Source organism: Anopheles darlingi, chromosome 3, assembly GCF_943734745.1.
Source record: "Anopheles darlingi chromosome 3, idAnoDarlMG_H_01, whole genome shotgun sequence".
In the NCBI taxonomy this organism is placed as follows: Eukaryota; Metazoa; Arthropoda; class Insecta; order Diptera; family Culicidae; genus Anopheles; species Anopheles darlingi.
The window spans coordinates 19,872,944-19,891,466 of NC_064875.1; the positions used below are offsets into that span (position 1 = coordinate 19,872,944).

Consider the following 18,523-nt stretch of genomic DNA (forward strand, 5'->3'; position numbering starts at 1 on the left):
AATTTTTTGAATATTTTGTTTCCCTCCTCCTGGCGACGAATCCCTAAAAACGCCATTCATTCTGCAGCTGAACGCGTAGACGATGGAACGGAGAACAGAGTAATTCATTCCAATGAAGTTAACTAACTTCATTGTTAATGTTAATTGTGAATTTACCAATTCCCACGTGACTATGCTCAAGTATTTTATCAAACGGTGATTGACAATTCGCGAGCATATTAGCTTGAAGCAAAAAGACCATAGTTTGTTCTGTTTCCTACTTCTGTCATACTACTTGTTACACTGTTTCTGGCTTTATGTTGTAGAAGTACCACAATTTTCATCACACACGCAAGGCATTTGCATTTTTATTTAGCATTTTATGAGGGTATATGTTTTCCTTTTGTTACGGTTGCTTATTGTTTTACGGAGATTTTTGTTATACTGTGGAGTTCAAGTGGTGTCCTACCTTCTGGTCAGTCGTTGTGTGCCTTCTTTAAACGGAATTTTTGAATCGAGAGAAGGAGGCAAGTCAAATTTTGCACAGGTGCCGTTTTTGTCAGCTTATTTATTCGTGCTTTTTGTACTTTTCCGGTTAATTGGGAGCATTTTTGATTTAACTGTTCAAGCGCAAACGTTGTTAAATGTTGCATTTGATTTATGCAATGTCCATCGTGTGAGTCTGCTTCTGTTTAAATGAACGGAAGAGAAATCAGGCGGAACGGGACCAAAAACTTAGAATTATTGGTCGATACTTTACTTAGAACAAAAAGAAACTAAAGGCGAAAACCATAAAACAGTGATAATTCAGGCATTGAGTTTTATTGAGATAAAAATGTGGTTCTGCATTCTTAAACCTAGTACAAAGTTATAATAAATAACCAAATCAATGGATCACGCTCGCAAAGAGCACTGCATTGAGACTCCAGTTTGTTTCAGCTTTCCCATTCGATCCAGAATTCCTTTCTTTTGTTGCGCTGATGGTGCAGCCTTGTATTTAACGGTTGTTCTAAGTTTGCAAACAGAAACCATCAATCCGTGTCCTCCGCAATCCCGCTCTACATCATTTATCAGATCAGGGAATCAGAAGACAGTGGACAGAGAGATAGAATATGTGTGTGTGTTTTTTTGTATGTGTGCAAGCTGGTATTTAGTGTTATGTTTGCTTTATGGTTTTTTAATAGTTGCATCAAGATTGTATAATTTAGAATTCGATTTCAACGCCACACTCACAACGCACAACGCGGTTTTGCACAACACATTTCATCGCACCCTTTATCTTTATATCCGGAACCGGAATGTACAACGGTCTGACGGGAGTAGTTCATTCCTCTTGTGGTACACATTATGCTGGGCGGGCAAACGGTGATAGACAGGGTAGATGGTGTATGGTGGATGATTCTTTAGGAAAGCTAACACACAAGGCCACGAGACGAGTCTGGCTGAAGGTGAGAATGAATGATGTTTGCCCTGCTTGATCAAGTCGAGGTTTGAGAGCGAGGAGGATAGAAGAAGGCGGAGGCATCAGATTCTTCGTCTATATGTACACAGATACTTTGAAGTAAATTAATTAACTGCTACACATTATACTTACACCGCAACGCTTCTTACGCGCACCGCTCGGTGCCACGTTGCATCGAATCATACAAACCTTACTGGCTACACTTAGTTGCTTACTGCTCTAACGGAGGGGGCGGGGGAACAAGGTGTGGGCACGCGCGATCGCAGAAGAACTTTTCGTTCTTTTCGTTGGTTCTACGGACTTTTGGTACGGAATCATCATCTTCCTCATCATCATCATTATCATCATCATCATCATCACCATTCTAGAAGCCTTCGTTTTGCGTTCAAAACTTGCATGCGCTTCTGCTACTTCTTCGTGCGAGCTGCGATGAAGCGCCATTTTGTATCATGCTCATACCCACAGCGATGCCTATTTGCAGCGGGAATATAGGACAACAGGTAAGAGGGTGATGCTAACCCTCAAAGCCTTAATCGTAGAGTCGTAGTACATCCTTATCGTGACTGGCTTACGTACTAAAAACAAATTGTTTCTCGCGTTAAATCGAAAACATATTTCATAGGGATGAGAGGTGGCTGCGGTTGGATAAGGGAAATGCAAGAAGCTCATCCACTTAACCCCGGTATCAGGAAAAAATAACAAGAGGAAAAAAGGGAGCGATACTGACTCGAAAGGAGATGCTGGTGCCCTTTGATAGGGAAAACATAGATTGGAAGTAGGAGCGAGACTGTAGAGAGAAGGGTGAGAAAGAGAATTCTGGACTTAGATCCGGTGGCAAAGGAACACGGTTGCCGGAACCATCGCGGCCAGCAGCAACGCTATACTCGCTAGTGGCCGCACACTATTGGCTGGATTGCCATCGGATTCGGTAGCCGAACTACGGCTGGAAACATCAAACGATCCCTCGAGCTTCTCATTGCTCCGACTGATGAGGGATGCATCGAGCTCGCGGCTGCTCGCCGGTACGTGACCGATCTCGTTGCTCATGCCATCGTCGTCGATGACACCACCTTCGGTGGGTGTGCTGTTGATTGGCGTTGGGCGTAAGCTCGTTGTTCGCTCCGTTGTGGACGTCGTCGTAGTGGTGGTGGTGGTCGTGGTGGTAGTGGTGGTCGTCGTCGTTGGGACGAGCGTTCCATTTTGAATCCAGTACACGGGGCTGAATTCAATCTTTACATCTTCCATATCACGGCTCACCAGCTGTTGGGAGGAAGATATGAGAAAAACGGATTTAGAACCCTTAGATCTCGCGGCCCTTTCGTATATCCTTTCTTGTATGTCCTTACGATGGCACCCAAGGTCCGGCTAACGGGATCACTGTTGTCGTCATAGTATGCCTTCAGGATGGCCGTGTACGGGGCTTCCAGCTCGGTGTAGTTACCGTACAGCGTTACGTTAATGGCGGTACCCGGATCCAGCATCGTATTGACAGCTTTCGTCTGAAAGAATGATCGTACGGGACGTATATTAGTGCTTGGTAGTGCAACGCAGAGTTACCTAGCTCTAACAAACCTCAAAGCGACGCTCGGAGCTCTTGATACCCCAGGTGATGTTGAAGGATTGACCAGCGGTATCATACACGCGAGTTGGCAGACTCTGCACGACACCCTCATGCTTGCCGTAGTAAATCTCCTTGGTGTAATCGTATGTAATGACCGTTTCCGCCTGGCTCGTCTTATCGTCCGTGTTCGAGAGGATCGTAGAGCCTAAGAACGAGATTCTCGCATTATTATTACCAATCCATATTAGACATCATTAGTCGGTTGATCGACCTACCCAGCACGGTCGTGTTCTTCTTGATGATCGATCGCAGCTTGTTCAGCTTGATGTTTCGCAGTTCGTAATTGGCCGGTTCGATTTCAACCAGAATCTCACCACTCTCGTGTTCCTGTTGACGAAAGGAAAGGGTGCGAATTGAATAGTTTTGACCTTTGCATGGACATCCGACCGATGCAAACACTAACCGTGCTCGTCTTGGAACCTGGCAACGGAGCATGGATACGCCCAACGAGGCGAATGGTAGGATCGAAGTTGCCTACGATATAGGATGGTCCATGCTGATGCTGTCCCTCGCCGTGTCGTGACTTGATGCGTGCGATGTAGTAATCCGAATGCTGAAAAACGGTGGAAGAAAATTTTAAAACCAAATCCACATACTGCATACTGAAAGGCGCAACTCGCGCACGCCGTCCTACCTTGCCCGTGCCGACGCTAACGGCTCCACCGAAAATACCGGCGGCATGGTACCGGGTCCAGTGTTGCCACTTCAGCTTTCCACCGCCTCCCATGTTGATCAGTATTTCGTGCGCATGGTGACGCCGAATCTCCGACTCCTGAGGTGCTACGATACAGATCGTTTTCCTGCTTCCATCGTCGGCCTGCTCCGTTACCGTTTGGCCCGCGGTGTACGTGCCTTCGATTTCCACCCGGCAGATGTAGCTCGGCGTGTGTAGCTGGGTGATGATATGGTGTCAGTAGTTCATCAGTGTTAGTCCTTCAGAGGTTCTGGCTTGCAGAGATTTGTTACTTACTTCGCCTTCGAGGCTTTCCTTGGATCGAGCTTCCGGTTTGTAGGATGGCACGGCGTACTGCAGGTGCGCTTCCGCACCGGTAAACTTCTCCCAGGCCAGTGTGCTCGAGGTGACGGACTGTGTACTGGTACCGATCACTAGCACCTTGAATACGCTGTTGGGGGATGCATCGATGGACTGCGTCGTCAGGAGCAGCGCTAGGACGACGGTAAGCGCTGATGCACTGCTACGACTGTAGATCACGTTTCGCCGGCTGCTGCTGCTGTTGCTACTGTTGCCGGAGCTCTGCTGCCATCGTACGTTGGCCATGGTTTGGTTGGTATGCTGGCTACTTTTCGATTGGAAATGCACAACCCACGCTATTCTGTAACGAAAAGAACGAGAACGCTGCAATTAGCGTATATTGCAATCGTGAAGTAGACTGTGGGATGAGTAGCCGCCTCTCGTAACGAAGTATGCTTTCACCATTTTAGCCCATCGATGGTGTCTGGTGATAAAGGTGTCTGGTAATCTGCTGCTGGCTGTGGGGCTACTCCATTAAATGTCCCGAAATAATTGCATTGCACTCAGCCGCACCGATAGAGAGCAGTAGGTACAGACCATTAAACCTTGGCTCACCGAACGGACTACTATGTTTTACCGGTGACCCCCGTCAGCGATAGCGACAGATGCACAACTGCATATCACACCTTCACGCAATCCGATCCGACCGGTGTTGTCCCGGGGGCCGGTCAGTGTCATTTGAAAATTGCCTTTGTTTTTGCTCAGCTGCACCCCTTTTCGAGGCACATAGATACACACACACACACACATACATACACCGTGTGCTGGTGCACTTCACACGCTAGAAGGTTACGCGCAAATCCAGGATACGCGGCGCTAGTGGGGGTCGCAGGGTCGTTTGAAAAATTGCACGGCTACATACTGACGCCATATGGTTGTCAGGCCACAGGCTTCAGTCTAGACGAGCTAGGACGGAGAATGATATCACGGACAGGAAGAGAAATACGGACCACGGACAAGTTGGCACAAAAACTACCCCTTTCCATTCCCGGCCCAATTGGGAGTGGCTCCATGGTGTAACACAGCTGAGCTTTTTTATGGTATTACGTCGCCACCTAGATGGGGACAAACAATCTGTTGTTGTCGTTGTCGTCAACAACGAGGGAGTAGGTCTAGTCGTCTCCCTTGGCTGACAGACTACCGGGCGCCTGGAGACCTGTCCTTTTGGATACCCGAGGTTCTAGCAAATAATAAAAATACGGATAGAACGGAAACGGAAAGAAGCATGAAAACAGCGCGATCTGGCGATCAATTTCCACACGGTTTTCGTCTGTGGCCACTTAACAAATAGCTAGCGATTAAGTTATTACGGCATTTCGTGCACCATCTTCATCTTCTTATCGACAGCGGATCGATTACTGCCATCGATTTGTGGTGTCTTTCACCTTCCCGACAAAAAAGGTATTTGGTTACATCTTTGAACTTCCCGAACCTTTACTGGGCACCTCGGCACTCCAAAACTGAAACCATTTTACCTGGTCCAAATGATACAAATGGCCCAACGGAAAACAACATTCGTAAGTGGGCCGTTTGTCATTTCGCTTATGCGTGTATTGCCGATTGCTTCGCGGAGTTCTGGGGGGTCTGGGTTGGAGTTTTTTGGGGCCACTTTAATTTGAGTTTCGTTTTGGTCTGCCCAGTCCCACGGCATCGGTATTCGGATACGCTTTAATGGTGACTCCGGTTGATTGGGTTTCCGCTAGTTTCTAGAAGAAGCTCCGGCCCGATCAACGCATTCTCTAACTCTTTTTTTTGTCCCTAGAAGAGGAGTAGGGTATTGGGAAAAAGGTAAAGGTCCGTAAAAGCGACTGTTGCTGAATGGACACCAGGGACCCGTTTGAACGACATTTAATGATTATTCCGGTCAGCACAAACGTGTCGCAAACGGAAAATCGAATCATAAACCACCTCCGGACGCTGTTCTGCCCTCGGTGCATCATGTGGATCATCGATGTGGGACAAGCGAGACGAGCGAGATTTCCACATTACCCAAGTAACGGATCTTGCGGGGATTTAGAGCCATCGTCTTCGTCGCTCATCTCCGGGCGACGAATTGCCCGGTAATTTATGTTGGCCGCATTGACGTGGTTCGTGGTGATTTTTTATTGCCGTTGAGATTGGATTTGCGAATACTATGCGAACCATCGTGGAACCAACACTAACGATTCGCGACATGGACCAGCCCAATCAGGGTTTCGACTTTTTCGAACTTTCCTTCCAATAATCTGTGCTCCGACACTGAGTGACAGTGGCGACATGATTCTTCGACGCGAAACTCCCACAGAGACATTACGGAGACGGAGACGGAGAGGAGAGAGTCCTTGAAACGAAGACACGCAGGGCAGTGCGTCGTGGGAGTTCGCAGAACGATTGGTCGCCACCATGAAGTCGACCACCAAGGATCGTTAAATACACACACAAACACACACACACACAGACACACAGTATAGTTTCTCCCAATTGGGACTAGTTTTCCGACAAACAATGACTCACTTCTCGGGGCCCAAGGTCGATAAAGTTAACCTACAGCGAGCTTGTGTGACGACAGAGATCCTGGGAGGACAATAAAATTCCCTTTTTGGGGCTTTTGTTATGAAATGCAGGTTAGTTTTAGGCCGGCGGGGAGAATGAAATGGTTTCGGTCATAAACCGTTCGACGATATTAATCAGCCAATTCCGTCGGTCTTTTTGGGGTCTCGTTCGTGCAGCAGTTCGAGAAGTTCGAGGTTTGCGGAAGGTCAAGTTTATTTGAAAGCTTTATTAGCTAATGCCATGACATGCTACGCTGCTGTGCCGCATGTTTCGCAATCAATATTTGCAAAAGCGAAAGGTCCCGGATCGATAGGGAACGCAGGAACCTTGGGGTGGATTGCAATGCTTTATTTCTGGAAGGCAGGAGAGGAGGGTTGTAACGGGGTGGTTTTGCTTTTGATGATGATATGCAATAGACACGCGATGTTCGGTGCAGTGCACGTGTGGACGATGTTACGCAAAACACCCAACACACTACTATAGGCCTCTCGTGGTCTGATGTGCGGCATCACCCCGAAGCCAAGTGGAACGCTTGATTCGCGAGAGCGTTTTGCGACCACCGTAGCTTATGATGCAGATATTAATTAACGCAAACACACGCGCACAGGAGGACAGCGACAAACAAACAGGGAAATGAGCCTTTCATCAGCGCATATTAGTGCTCGGTTCGCGTCAGTAGTAAAGTGGGGAGTGTGGTGGCCGCACGCGAACGATGTCGTTCAGGATGCATCGAGTAGGGAGAGGGACTGCAAATGACGGGTGCAAATGATCAATTGCACCGGCATTCTATGGCGACACACAGTCGACAACGGTGGTCGGAGCACACGGGCGGTAACGGGGGTGAAGTGGCTGTGGTGTTACCGCGTACCAGCAGAAAGTAATTAAAATTAGCGCATCATTCGATGCGCCTAGATGAGACCTCAGGGTATGTTTTTTTTTTAACAAAACGAAAAGCCAACTATGCCAATGCCACTGGAAGGGCATCATCCCGCTGGTCCGAGTGCATCCCGAGTACGAGAGCGTTGCATTTGCCGGGGCTGATCGCGAGCGCGCCCGTTTGATGAATGGCGAACGGATATGCAAATTGCCAGTGTGATGCGTTAAGTGAGATTTTACCGTCCGGAACGGCCATAACGGGTTGCATAACGAGCGACCGAGAGCAGCGCTCTGGTCACCACACCGCCCATGGTCATTTCGCAAACGAGGATCACTGCTACCGTCGTCGCCGCCGTCGCCGACGCCGCTGATGGTGTCGCGTGAATCTCGATTGCAGCAAAGGCGGTGTAGAGTAGGCCACGGGGCGAACAGATGCAGACCTTTTGCGCTGACACTGACACGACGTAGTAGGCCATCATCATCATAGCAGGCTGACTGGCCAGTAATCGATTCGCGCACGGCACTGCTCTGCGCTCTCGATAATTAAATGACGCCCCAAAAGTGACGAGTAAACGGTGCGCATGCTCGTAAATTAATGCGTGACGCCATTTTAGGAGCAGTCGTTCTTGACACGACCTGCATTACATTGTTGCGATCATGTTATGTTGTTATGTTGTCTCCCTGCCAATTAAAGACGCTGTAACCGTGTTTAAACGCACATTTATCGTGCTCAATCCGGACCGGTTAAAAGATGGCCCTACATTTGGATGACGTTGGGCGGGAGACGCCCAGTTTAAACCACTTTTAATGTGAATAAATGAGCTTTCCCTTTTCAAAATAGCTCTGCTGATGCTTTGTAGAGCTTGACAGCCCGGCTCGTGGGATGATAATCTGTATAAATATTATTCATGTAGCGTGTGAAGCGAATGCGCACTGGCCTTGCATAATGATTAGTAGCATCGCACGTGTGCGCACGAGCGCGACAAAGCGCACGGCTCGGTGTTCCACTGGGAAGGCAGGTGTTCCCGTGCTTTATGCGCTAGTCAGTCAGCATCCCCGACCAGTGTAGATCCGGCGAGATAAATATGAAAATCTTTGCATCGTTAATGGACGCTCGTCAACCGCTCCCAGTTCCCGGTGGAGCATTGTAGCAACGATGTGGATCACCAGGTGGGAGATGGGGGACGCATTAAAATTTCGTTCAATATCTGGCATCGATAATTAGTTCCGCCTTTTTTGAATAATGATGTGCCAGCTAGGGCATTTCTCCTTCGAACGCGCAAAAGCTAACAAGCGAGCAATGAGGTAAGCGAACCGAACGGCGCATCGCAAAGCAATGATTCAAGTACGTGATTCTGGCCTCGATTCTCGATGAGGCTATACGCCATCATCTTCCGTGTTGCGCGTCTTCTTCGAAACAAAAGAAATGTCGAACTTGCTAAAAACCTCCCTTGTTGCTGAGGGATGAGATAATTGCGCCCGCGTACAAAGCATGATGATGACGCACCTATTGACCACGGGTCCTACACCACTCCTCTGCCGGCATACTCTCCTAATGAGCGGAGATTTTTATGCTAATGAGCATCCGATGGGAACGGTGGTCATAGCGTTGGTATGACCGCATAAATTTACCGTTTACTTTGTGCCTTCCACCTTCCATCGTTTCATCCTATTCCATGATATATAATCATAGGACCGAGGATCGTCTCTCCAATCGCCACCCCAAAATCATGGGGCGTGCATATTTTGGTCAGCTATTTAATACTTTTTTCCTCGTTTTTGCTAACACGCAGAACAAGACCGTTTAGCGAAACCGCTAATTGAATAGGGTGGAGGCCCCCTCTTTTGGGTCTGGTGATTGGAAGAACTGTTTTCTCACCTCCGGAACAACGTCTCATCGATCGGGTATTGCAGCAAAGACGTGTTTGATGAATGGCGTTTCTTATGCTTTTTTCTGAAAAGCCTGCTAGAGCCCATCGTTCTCCGGGCGATAAATCACACGGTGCCTTGTTGTTGTCCCGACGTTCGACAAAACGATATGCAAATACACGAGTTACTGGAGTGTCTCGGGAACAAGGTACAAGCTCTAGGATACATATTTGTCAACGTGCCTTTGTGGCTATTGGCAAGGAAAGGGAAACATTGTAGCACGACAACAAAACCGACCGGCATTTATCTTGATCCGTATTGATTCGTTTGGCGAGCGGGCGGTGATCTTCCAGCAACGCGTCGCTATCTGTTCTGGACCATCTTCGCAGCGAGGCCAGCACAAAAGACCACTCTACACTTCCGTTCCTAGCGTGGACCTTCACTCGGTCGTTCTTTGCTAATTAGGATTCTGCACTCTGGGGGGTTTTTCGGTGCGAACGCACCACTTCAGAGGGGCGCTTCAAGCATGCTCCAACAAAAGCAGGTCGTCGCCATTTCTCATCCTTCCTCCCACTGTGTCGCATGTTTAATTCAGGCTAGTTGGTCATAGACCCGGTACAGAAGCAGGAACTGAAGCAACAAGATGTAGAGATTTTTAATTTGAATAAGAATATGCGACGGTAGCGAGTGGCGTCAAACTGGGCTTAACGCTTCGCTTCAACCAGTGGAGGGCCGAGATTTTTGCGTCACTTTTTTGTGGCACCGAAGGAAGGGTTTGTGATGAAACCGATATGTGTGCTCGGATGTGACCAGGCCGCTTGTGCAACACTGGAACGGATGTTAGCAATCGTCGACCGGAACAGCAAACCGCCACCACCGCCAGCTGGCGTAGAGAGGAGAGCCAGAGGATGCACTTGAGCCCTGTGCTTTTGTGGAGTGGCTTCGCACTTCCTCTAGCAATACTCCCGGGGCGTTGATGGAGAGCTGAAGATTTATGACACCGAAAGCCACCAGCCACCAGCACCAGTGCGTTGTGCCGGAACCGAACCGAACCGAACCGTACCAACAATCACAGATTAATGGACGCGTTCTGCTCTGTTTTCGCAATTTCTGGCATGCTCGGGAGAGGGTTTTTTTTGCAAATTGACGCTTTGGAAGCACGAACATTTCATAGAATTGAAAATCAAATTTTGCTTCCGTTCTCGGACCGGATTGTTTCGTAATTAAATTCGGTTCTTCCTCCGCACAAAATGAATGCAAACGGGCATGGGCGGCAGCCGAACGGCAAGAACGGACCGGCGGGGTACTTTCACATTTTTGCCAACATTTGTTCCATTGTTTGGTTCAGCAAGCAGCGCGTGGAATCGAGCCACGTAACAGCGATACAGCCCGCCAGGCCCGGGCTGCTGATGGCATTTGGTTGCTTTGACCTTCTCGTACCGTTGCTGCTGCCGTGGATGTTGGCCCCGGTTGAAGCAGAGCGATAGGAAGCAGTCAGCGCGACGGTGACTAGATTGGGCTTTAATATCATAAATCATCAAACCGCACACCGTTCGGCAACCTCCGTCCTCTTCCTCTGTGTTCGGTGGTCCAAAGCTTTCGCTTCGGTAGATGACGATCCGTTGGGCTTCGGAATGCCAAAAAGGGGAGGAATGCAACTCTTCTCAACACTGCATCCGTCGTCGTTTGCATTGGAAGGAAGGGACGATGTTGTTGTTTGCCCGTTGTACCTCGGGTGCGAGAAAATACTCTCCGTGTTTGTTCTGTCCGTTCGTTCGTTCGTTCGTTCGTTCTGTTTGCCGATCTTCAGCGGGACCTCGTTTTGTGCCCTCCTTTTTTGTTGTTGTCGCACGATGCTCGAGACCAGGAGAGACAAGACAACCGGCGAGTTGCTCCAAAGTTTGTCCTCGACAAACAATAAAGCTCTATAAGCCGATAAAAGTGTTGCGTTTCCTGGCCTGGATGGTGGGCGGGATGGCGACGAATGGAGGAACAGGGGAGAGATGGAGAAAATAAACTTTTTGTAAGTTTTTTGATAAGCGAGAAGCAGATAGTGGCGAAGTGTGGACGCTATTACCATTAAACGGCAATTATGGAACGTCCTCTGGGAGTTGGTTTTTCAACAAAACTATCCTTCACCCGTTCTTCTCCATCATATCACTTCTTCACAGGGCTTCAGGGCTCCAGGGCGTGAATCGTGTTTCGACTGGCGCCACCTTTTCTGTTCGTAAATCAACCGGGATACGATCTTTCTCCCTCGACGCCATTGAACGATTCAAAGCCGGATCGGAAAAGTGACAAGGAATAAGTGCGCCTTCCATCACAGAACACCGTGACTGACACACGTTTGCTGGGATCCATTGAAAGCAGTCGCGAAGAATGGGCCCATTTTTCACTCTGCGTTCCAGGCATCAAAGTGAGCCAAAGGGAAAGTTCCCGTCTCCGTCACGTCACAGGTCTGCTTCGTGAGCTTGTGATTGAATTTATTAGACCCCTCGATCGGGAACGATGCTACAACGGTGTATTAAATACTCGTTTGCGAAATTTATCTCTACCGGGACGGTGGAGTGAAATCTGGAAACGATTAACACATTATGCAGCCGAAGGCGAAGGGCACGCTTTCAGCACACGTCACATGCATACCGCTTGAAAGCATGCAAGGAACCTTTCTTTGAAGCTATTCTCAAACGATGACGCTCCATATCCCCATCCAAGTAACACAGTCGTCTCCTAGGGCGTCCTGTTATATGGGACCCGTTTTGGAAGGGTGGAACATAACCTCTTAAATGTAAATATTTGGCCCACAAGTGGCGTGGAAAACATTCCGGAAAACTTCCAACCCCACGGTTGCCCAGCATGGAGGAAAGGGAAGGTAATGTACTGGGTGGGTAGGGGAAGAATTTTAAAATCCAATTTCACTCTCGCTCCACGTCGTTCTCGTTGTAGAATGAGAGGCGTCCTCCGGAAAAAAAACACGAAAAAAGTACGGCACCGAATGTCTGCAGTGGCCGTGTTCTGACAAAGAATACAGGAACGTGCCCTATACGCCTTGGTATGAAGCGAGCGAAATCAACGCTAATGATGTCAGATAACGACGTCGGTAGCTAGGAGGATCATTCCATTGTAGAGACGCGATAGTTGAACGGTTCGACACATGCCACACCGTCGGCTATGGCAGCGTGAACGGCTCCAGCAGCTTGCAGTCTCAATGTCACTCACTTATGGGAAGAAAAGACCTGGGCTCCTGGGCACCCGCATCAATATGGTTCCAGCCATCAACGCCGCCACTACAGACGAAGGTCTCGCTATGGCGTCACGTTGGAAAGGAATTTAATTTCTGCCAACGACGCTTTTTTATTGAATTTGGTGTGATGTGTCTAGTGTGACCTTGACGCGTGCTTTCGCTCTCTCTCTCTCTCTCTCATTCACTAGTCCTTACCTTAAACTTTACACGACTAACCCCATGCATAATTCTCAATGAAATATGTCCTGGCACAACCTGTTCGGGGCGCGTTCTTGGCTCGCAACATACAGCCGTTCAGCGTGACACTTTTCGCCTATAGGTTGGTGCCCAATTTGCATAAATAATCCCGATACTGGATGGAGAGTTGTGATCAGGAACCTGATCGCAATCAAACATGGATTCGGAACCGGTTACGAAACAGATGAAGTTACGATAATAAGCGATTGCCTTTTACAGAACTAAAAATTGTCAGGACACCAACGGTGTTGTGTACAACTCATGATAACGCTTGTATGCATATACCACCCAGCCTTCAGTGAGGTCAGCAGCAACTGAGACAAAAAAACTCTCTCTCGAAATGTCATCCCGTAATGCTTCCGCTCATAAAAACTAATCAAAATATACTACCGGAAATGTTAACGAAGAAGAGCGCATTATAGGCTGAGGAGGAGCTGAGCCAAGTCAAACAGATCGGAGGGACCAAGGGTCGCCCACGCGCACTAACCACGAGATCCCCCTGCAGCGTGGTCTCGAAGGAACCGAAAATTGTACTCGAAGCAGCCGCAATGTTGTCCCAATCCGTTTCTCCACTTAAGATTCGTTGCACGGTGGTGAGGACATCGAACGAGGGGTTGAAATTGCACCGGACAGTGGACAGAGTGATGTTACCATGCAGACCGTGCAGGTCATAAAAAGCATCAGAGCCACAAGTACTTGACTTATGCACGGTTCATGGGATTAAGGACAAGTACTGTAGATGACGGCGACATGTAAGAGGATGATGCTGAACGCGTAGTATGTCACATCACACACGCCTGGTCAGCCCTGGTCGCAATGCAGTGTGCGGTGAGAGAAAAGTGCGAAAAAAAGTGGATATCATTCCCAACCCAACCGAATCGACCGCGATCCGAAAAAACCGTGAATTGGCGAACCGGTTTTTGTGAAAACAGATTATACGGCCCGGGAGGGCGACGTCACACAAAAAAAAAAACAGCCGGCAGCTTCGCTCGCTCCGGTGTTCTCACATGTGCCTTCTGCCTGGACATGGGCTCTATTTTGCATGCCCAACAGGCGTGTACGCGCAGACTATAGGAAGCTGTAGAGTCCATAAATTGCGAGCGAGTGCGAGTGCTCTGCGAGTGCGTTTGGGGAATTCAAAAATATGTTCGCAGCAGATGAGGACGAGGGCGCAAAAACCTGTCTCCGAATGTGGTAGCAATTCGTTTTGCATACCGGCCCCGGGTTTCGGTTATGGTTGCCGGCTATTGGTGATCATTTGAAACGGCTGGTGCTACTGACCGTTTCGCAGATTTAATAAACTTTCCATCTGCAGCTGATGTGCGACGAACCTGGACTGGGATTCTCGAAACGAAACGACCATCTCTCGGTGGTTATGGGGCTTAATTAATAATCATGTTAGACTATACGTTTGGTGCACTTCGGCTGACCGTTTTTATGAGTGCTTCATGGCCAAGAGGGACACGCGCGCCTACGCTGGTTGGCTAATCGGCTCCGGTTGCCAATGACGACACTGTGATGAAGAAGCTCACTTATAACGCTGTAGCTGCTCCCACGACAGAATGTGATACGATGCGCCTAGCACAGACCCTATCGGGGGTTTCGGTTACTCGTTCGCTGAAAAGCTACCGGTTAATTCCAGATCATGTGTCATCTGCAACCTTCTTTCGGTGTCCGCCATACTCATTGCTGCCGGTGCCGGTGCCGGTGCTGCTGCTGCTGCTTATGCCCGCATGGGTACGCTCAAGAGAAGAGTCGTCGAAGCGAGAGCGGTGCGTTGTCATGCATAATTTTACGCTTTTTGCTTGTCCCGCTTGACCTTATGTGTTGCGAGCGCGGCGGAATGCATCTAGTCGGGGAGCGGCAGTGAAGCTGACAGCTCCCGATGTTTCTACCGGTGCGCTTCGTATATGGTTACACGCATGACGTAATGTGTGGCACATTCTGCAACAAAGCAAACCCATTGCGCATCATCATAGACCCCCTCGTGATGACCCTGACGGGCATATGCTTGTTCATCTGTCTTTTCTTTCTTTGGCGCCTGAAGTATGACCGCATGGTTAAGCCCTCATTAAATATTCAATAGGATTTTTGTAAAGATTAGTCCACGGACAAGACGACAACCACCACCTGCCCGTGTTGGGGAAGAACACTAGAGAAGTGAAAGAAGTAATTTCGTGCGTGAGGTGAAGGACACTTGGATTTCCGTTTTTTTCTCTCACAGTTGTGTTTGGGTGTGGATTATAGTAGACTGTGCATTGTATTTCCATCACCGTCAAACAGTGTCAAACGTGCATCTCGTGGGTTTTAGTTGTGTTTCGAGCTTCGACCAAATGGCCACTTTAAACTCAGATAAACCATCGAATTCTGAGCGTGTTGCCACACACCCAGTGGATATTCCCAAAAAGGATTCGCCGGGATTGAAGTGGGATCGCGAACAGTTCGATACTCGGCGTCCGTACGAGAGGAAAAACTACGAAGTGCCCTACCGTGCCCTGCCAACCTATTTGGGTCGTTTTGGAGGGTTGAATGTGAAACCGAAGGAATGTGCCCCACCGTCCGCATTTGCAAGGAGAACGGCCATCGAGGAAGTGTTTCACAAACGAAACCGACCAACCGTTTGTCCGCTACCAGAGCTTCGCACACTGGGGGACTGTATCGATGATGTGATCGTGGCCGACAACATAAGCTCCAGTGGAAGCGTGCGGGAATTTGGGACACTTAATCGAGACGAATCAATCGAAAGCTCCCACGGCCCGGTATCGAAGGAATGTTACAGGACATTCTTCAAGGCGAGGAAGGCATTGCTACGGAGTGAACTGTTTGAGGAATACTTTCAACACGGTGGACACGCCACCGGCGATGGTGTCGGAGGGGAAGATGAAATCTCAGAAGTGTCCGACCTTGAGCAAACTCCCGATTCATCGCGGGAACCATCGCAAGAGTTAATGTTTGATCTTTCCGAAGAGGATAACTTGTTTTCGGATAGCCAATCCGATTGCGAGAGCATCTACGAGCCACCGAGGATAGTGCACAAGGATAGCAAACCGGCAGCCATTGAGGCACGTGAGACATTTCTCTCTCGACTGCGGACGCATTACTTGCGTAAGTTCGACCATGTCCGCGAGCAGCTTGAAGAGGTGGAACGGGAACGCTTCAAACAACCCGAACCGTTCGATGAGGAACGATACATGGCCGAGTATCCGGCGGTTGATATCAAAAACGAGCGAAAGCGCCTCTTCCGGCAATCGCTCTACTTACGGCTGGAGGAGCTCAACAAACGCCAGGCACGTGAGATCCGTCAATATCCTCAAACAGTGAAGCAGTTTGCCGAGTACAAAGCTCAGCTCGCGGAGAACACTCGACGGTTACGCGACGAGGCACTTCTGGTGGAAGACTACTTCCGCAACGCAAACACACCCCGAGAGATCCCGGAGGCCAGGGCTGAGGTGAAGCACATTCGAGAGGCAGACTACGGTCCGGATCCCGACGAACCGCCAGCAGACGAGGATGGTAACGAAGAAGAAGCAAAGGCCGGTCCTCCAGTCTACCATACTTGCATGACGCGCGAGGAATGGAGCCGCTGGATAGGGACCAGTGTCAAGATGGAAAAGCTTAAGCTGCCGAAACCCAAGATGCCCTCCATACCGGTGGTGGTGGAACGATGTCTCGAAAGTCCAATCCGTGCGTACATCGAGGGACGGCTCGATGTGGTTCGTGCAGGCGCCAGCACGGACTCGGCGGCGGCGGTGGCTACGACGACGACAAAGGAAGCCCACCGAATGGAAGCCAAAGATCCAAAGAAACTTGTCCACTCACTGGTGGGACCATCGAGCCAGCCGAGATCGGCCGACCGACCGATGATGCGTGACCTGCTATTTGACCCGCCATCCGCCGAATCTGAACCCACCGCAACCAACCAAGCCATGGCGGTGTCGGCATCGGCAGCTGCGGCAGCGACTACCCTTCGACCATATACGGACATTATCGAGGAGCGGTTGCAGAGACGAGAAGGGCGACGCAAGGCGAAACGGCGGATGCGAAAAAGCCGGATGCCATGGATTGAGGAACTGGTGGACGAAATCTGCCACAGAAGAAGGGACGGTGCGCCGGTTCAAGTAGGTTCGTGAGGTCATTGTTGTACGTTAGATGATGCGGCGTTGCGGTGTCTGAATGGCGCCCCGGGATTTAGTTTTTGGGGAGAAACTTTCCGAGAGACGTGAACGACGAGACACGGTCACCGGTATCATCGATCGATCGATCCGTCGATCGCATGGTTGTCTTCCCGTTTGTTTGGTCAGCTTTGACGAGTTTCACTGGTGAAGTGCTCGGTCTTGGGTAGCATAAATGGGGATGGCTTTTAGGTTTCGTTTCGTGTCGCCCACCGGCCAGCGTCATAAATCTGACGTCAAAAAGAGAAATGGATAGCCGGTTGGGATAAAATCGGGGAGATGTACAACAAATTGATATGCTAAACATGGAACTGCCGAACCGCAGCAGCATCGGCAGCGCGTGCAGACGGCTATGATGGAGCACTTTTGTGCCGGGCATAAATGATTCATTTTGTTTCGAAACCTTGGAGTACGTGATCTGAGGTCGGATCCGCTCTGCTGATGAAATTGAATACGCGATACAGATCGAGATGCCGTATGTTCCTTGTTTGGTTCTTTCTAATTTCCAAATTGTTTAATAGTGCGTAAATTGGACAACTATAAACGTTTCATCAATCTTCCGTTACTAACGGGCCAAATTAATTAGACCACAAAATATGTGTGTTTGGAGTAAGGCCCTCCAACGACCCTCTAGGGCGCACCCTAGCTAGCACACACACGCTAGCCCGTAGCTGCGAGTTCTCGATGCTATAAATTCACTCGTAAGTTATGGTTTTTCACGGTTTCGACACCAGTTTAGACAACATCTGGTCGATTGGGATGCGGCCAAGCGGTCATCAACGAGTAAGCGAGGAGGACACACTTCATTATGGCCGGGTGCAATAAAATATGGCAGCCGCCAACCAGACAGGACGGAACCTCATCATTTTCGCACCCTAACCGAATCGGGTTCGGCATGAAAGGTCGCCGCATCTAGCATCTGTGGATGCTGGTCCGAGGGGGCAGCTAGAGTATTCCGTAAACTAGGCAAAGGTCAGTCCGGTTAACGTCAACAGCACATATGCTCTCACTCACTCTCTCTCTCTCTCTCTGTGACTGAATGCGAGTTGTTAAACCATTGGTGGCCAACTAAACTGGCTGGCTACTGCTTACTGTCGCCCGATGCCAACTTGTGTCTAATTGAATTAGCTACGGCACTGGCGGACAACCTCCCGAGATTATCGAATGTCCGCTTTCACGTCGAAGCGAAATTTCGGTCATTTTCAGGGCCCCCTAATGTTGTGGGGTTGAATGAATCAAATAAATTTGACCATTACCAGCACACCCTGCCCCTGTCCCTGCCTTGCCGCTGCGTCTGGGCGCTTTGTTCGATTACAGTAATGTTTGGACAGTTCCGGTACTGGTTCCCGAGCGTCCTGGTAGTCGTTAATCCTGCGTGACGCGTGCCATGGCGCCCCACCAAAAAAACCGGGGATTGATTCTCCGGACGCAAAGAGAACTGTTAAATTTTCGTATTTACCCTAAGGCTTCTTTCCTGTGAACGTGTGCGTGCGCGTGT

At 49.3% G+C, this 18,523-nt stretch overlaps 1 protein-coding gene across 1 annotated transcript in view; it reads right to left on the reverse strand.

The window, feature by feature from the left end:
• Window positions 1-779: 779 nt before the first annotated feature.
• The window catches only part of LOC125957140 (protein unzipped), a 51,979-nt gene continuing 34,235 nt past the window's right edge, over window positions 780-18,523 (reverse strand). Inside the window, exons 4-10 of the mRNA XM_049689625.1 lie at window positions 4,033-4,396; window positions 3,697-3,954; window positions 3,466-3,615; window positions 3,278-3,389; window positions 3,014-3,207; window positions 2,788-2,940; window positions 780-2,701 (exon numbers count right to left, since the gene is read on the reverse strand). Coding sequence (XP_049545582.1) covers window positions 2,264-2,701; window positions 2,788-2,940; window positions 3,014-3,207; window positions 3,278-3,389; window positions 3,466-3,615; window positions 3,697-3,954; window positions 4,033-4,341 — 1,614 coding nt within the window. The 5' untranslated portion in view covers window positions 4,342-4,396 and the 3' untranslated portion in view covers window positions 780-2,263. The remainder of the gene's footprint in view (window positions 2,702-2,787; window positions 2,941-3,013; window positions 3,208-3,277; window positions 3,390-3,465; window positions 3,616-3,696; window positions 3,955-4,032; window positions 4,397-18,523) is intronic.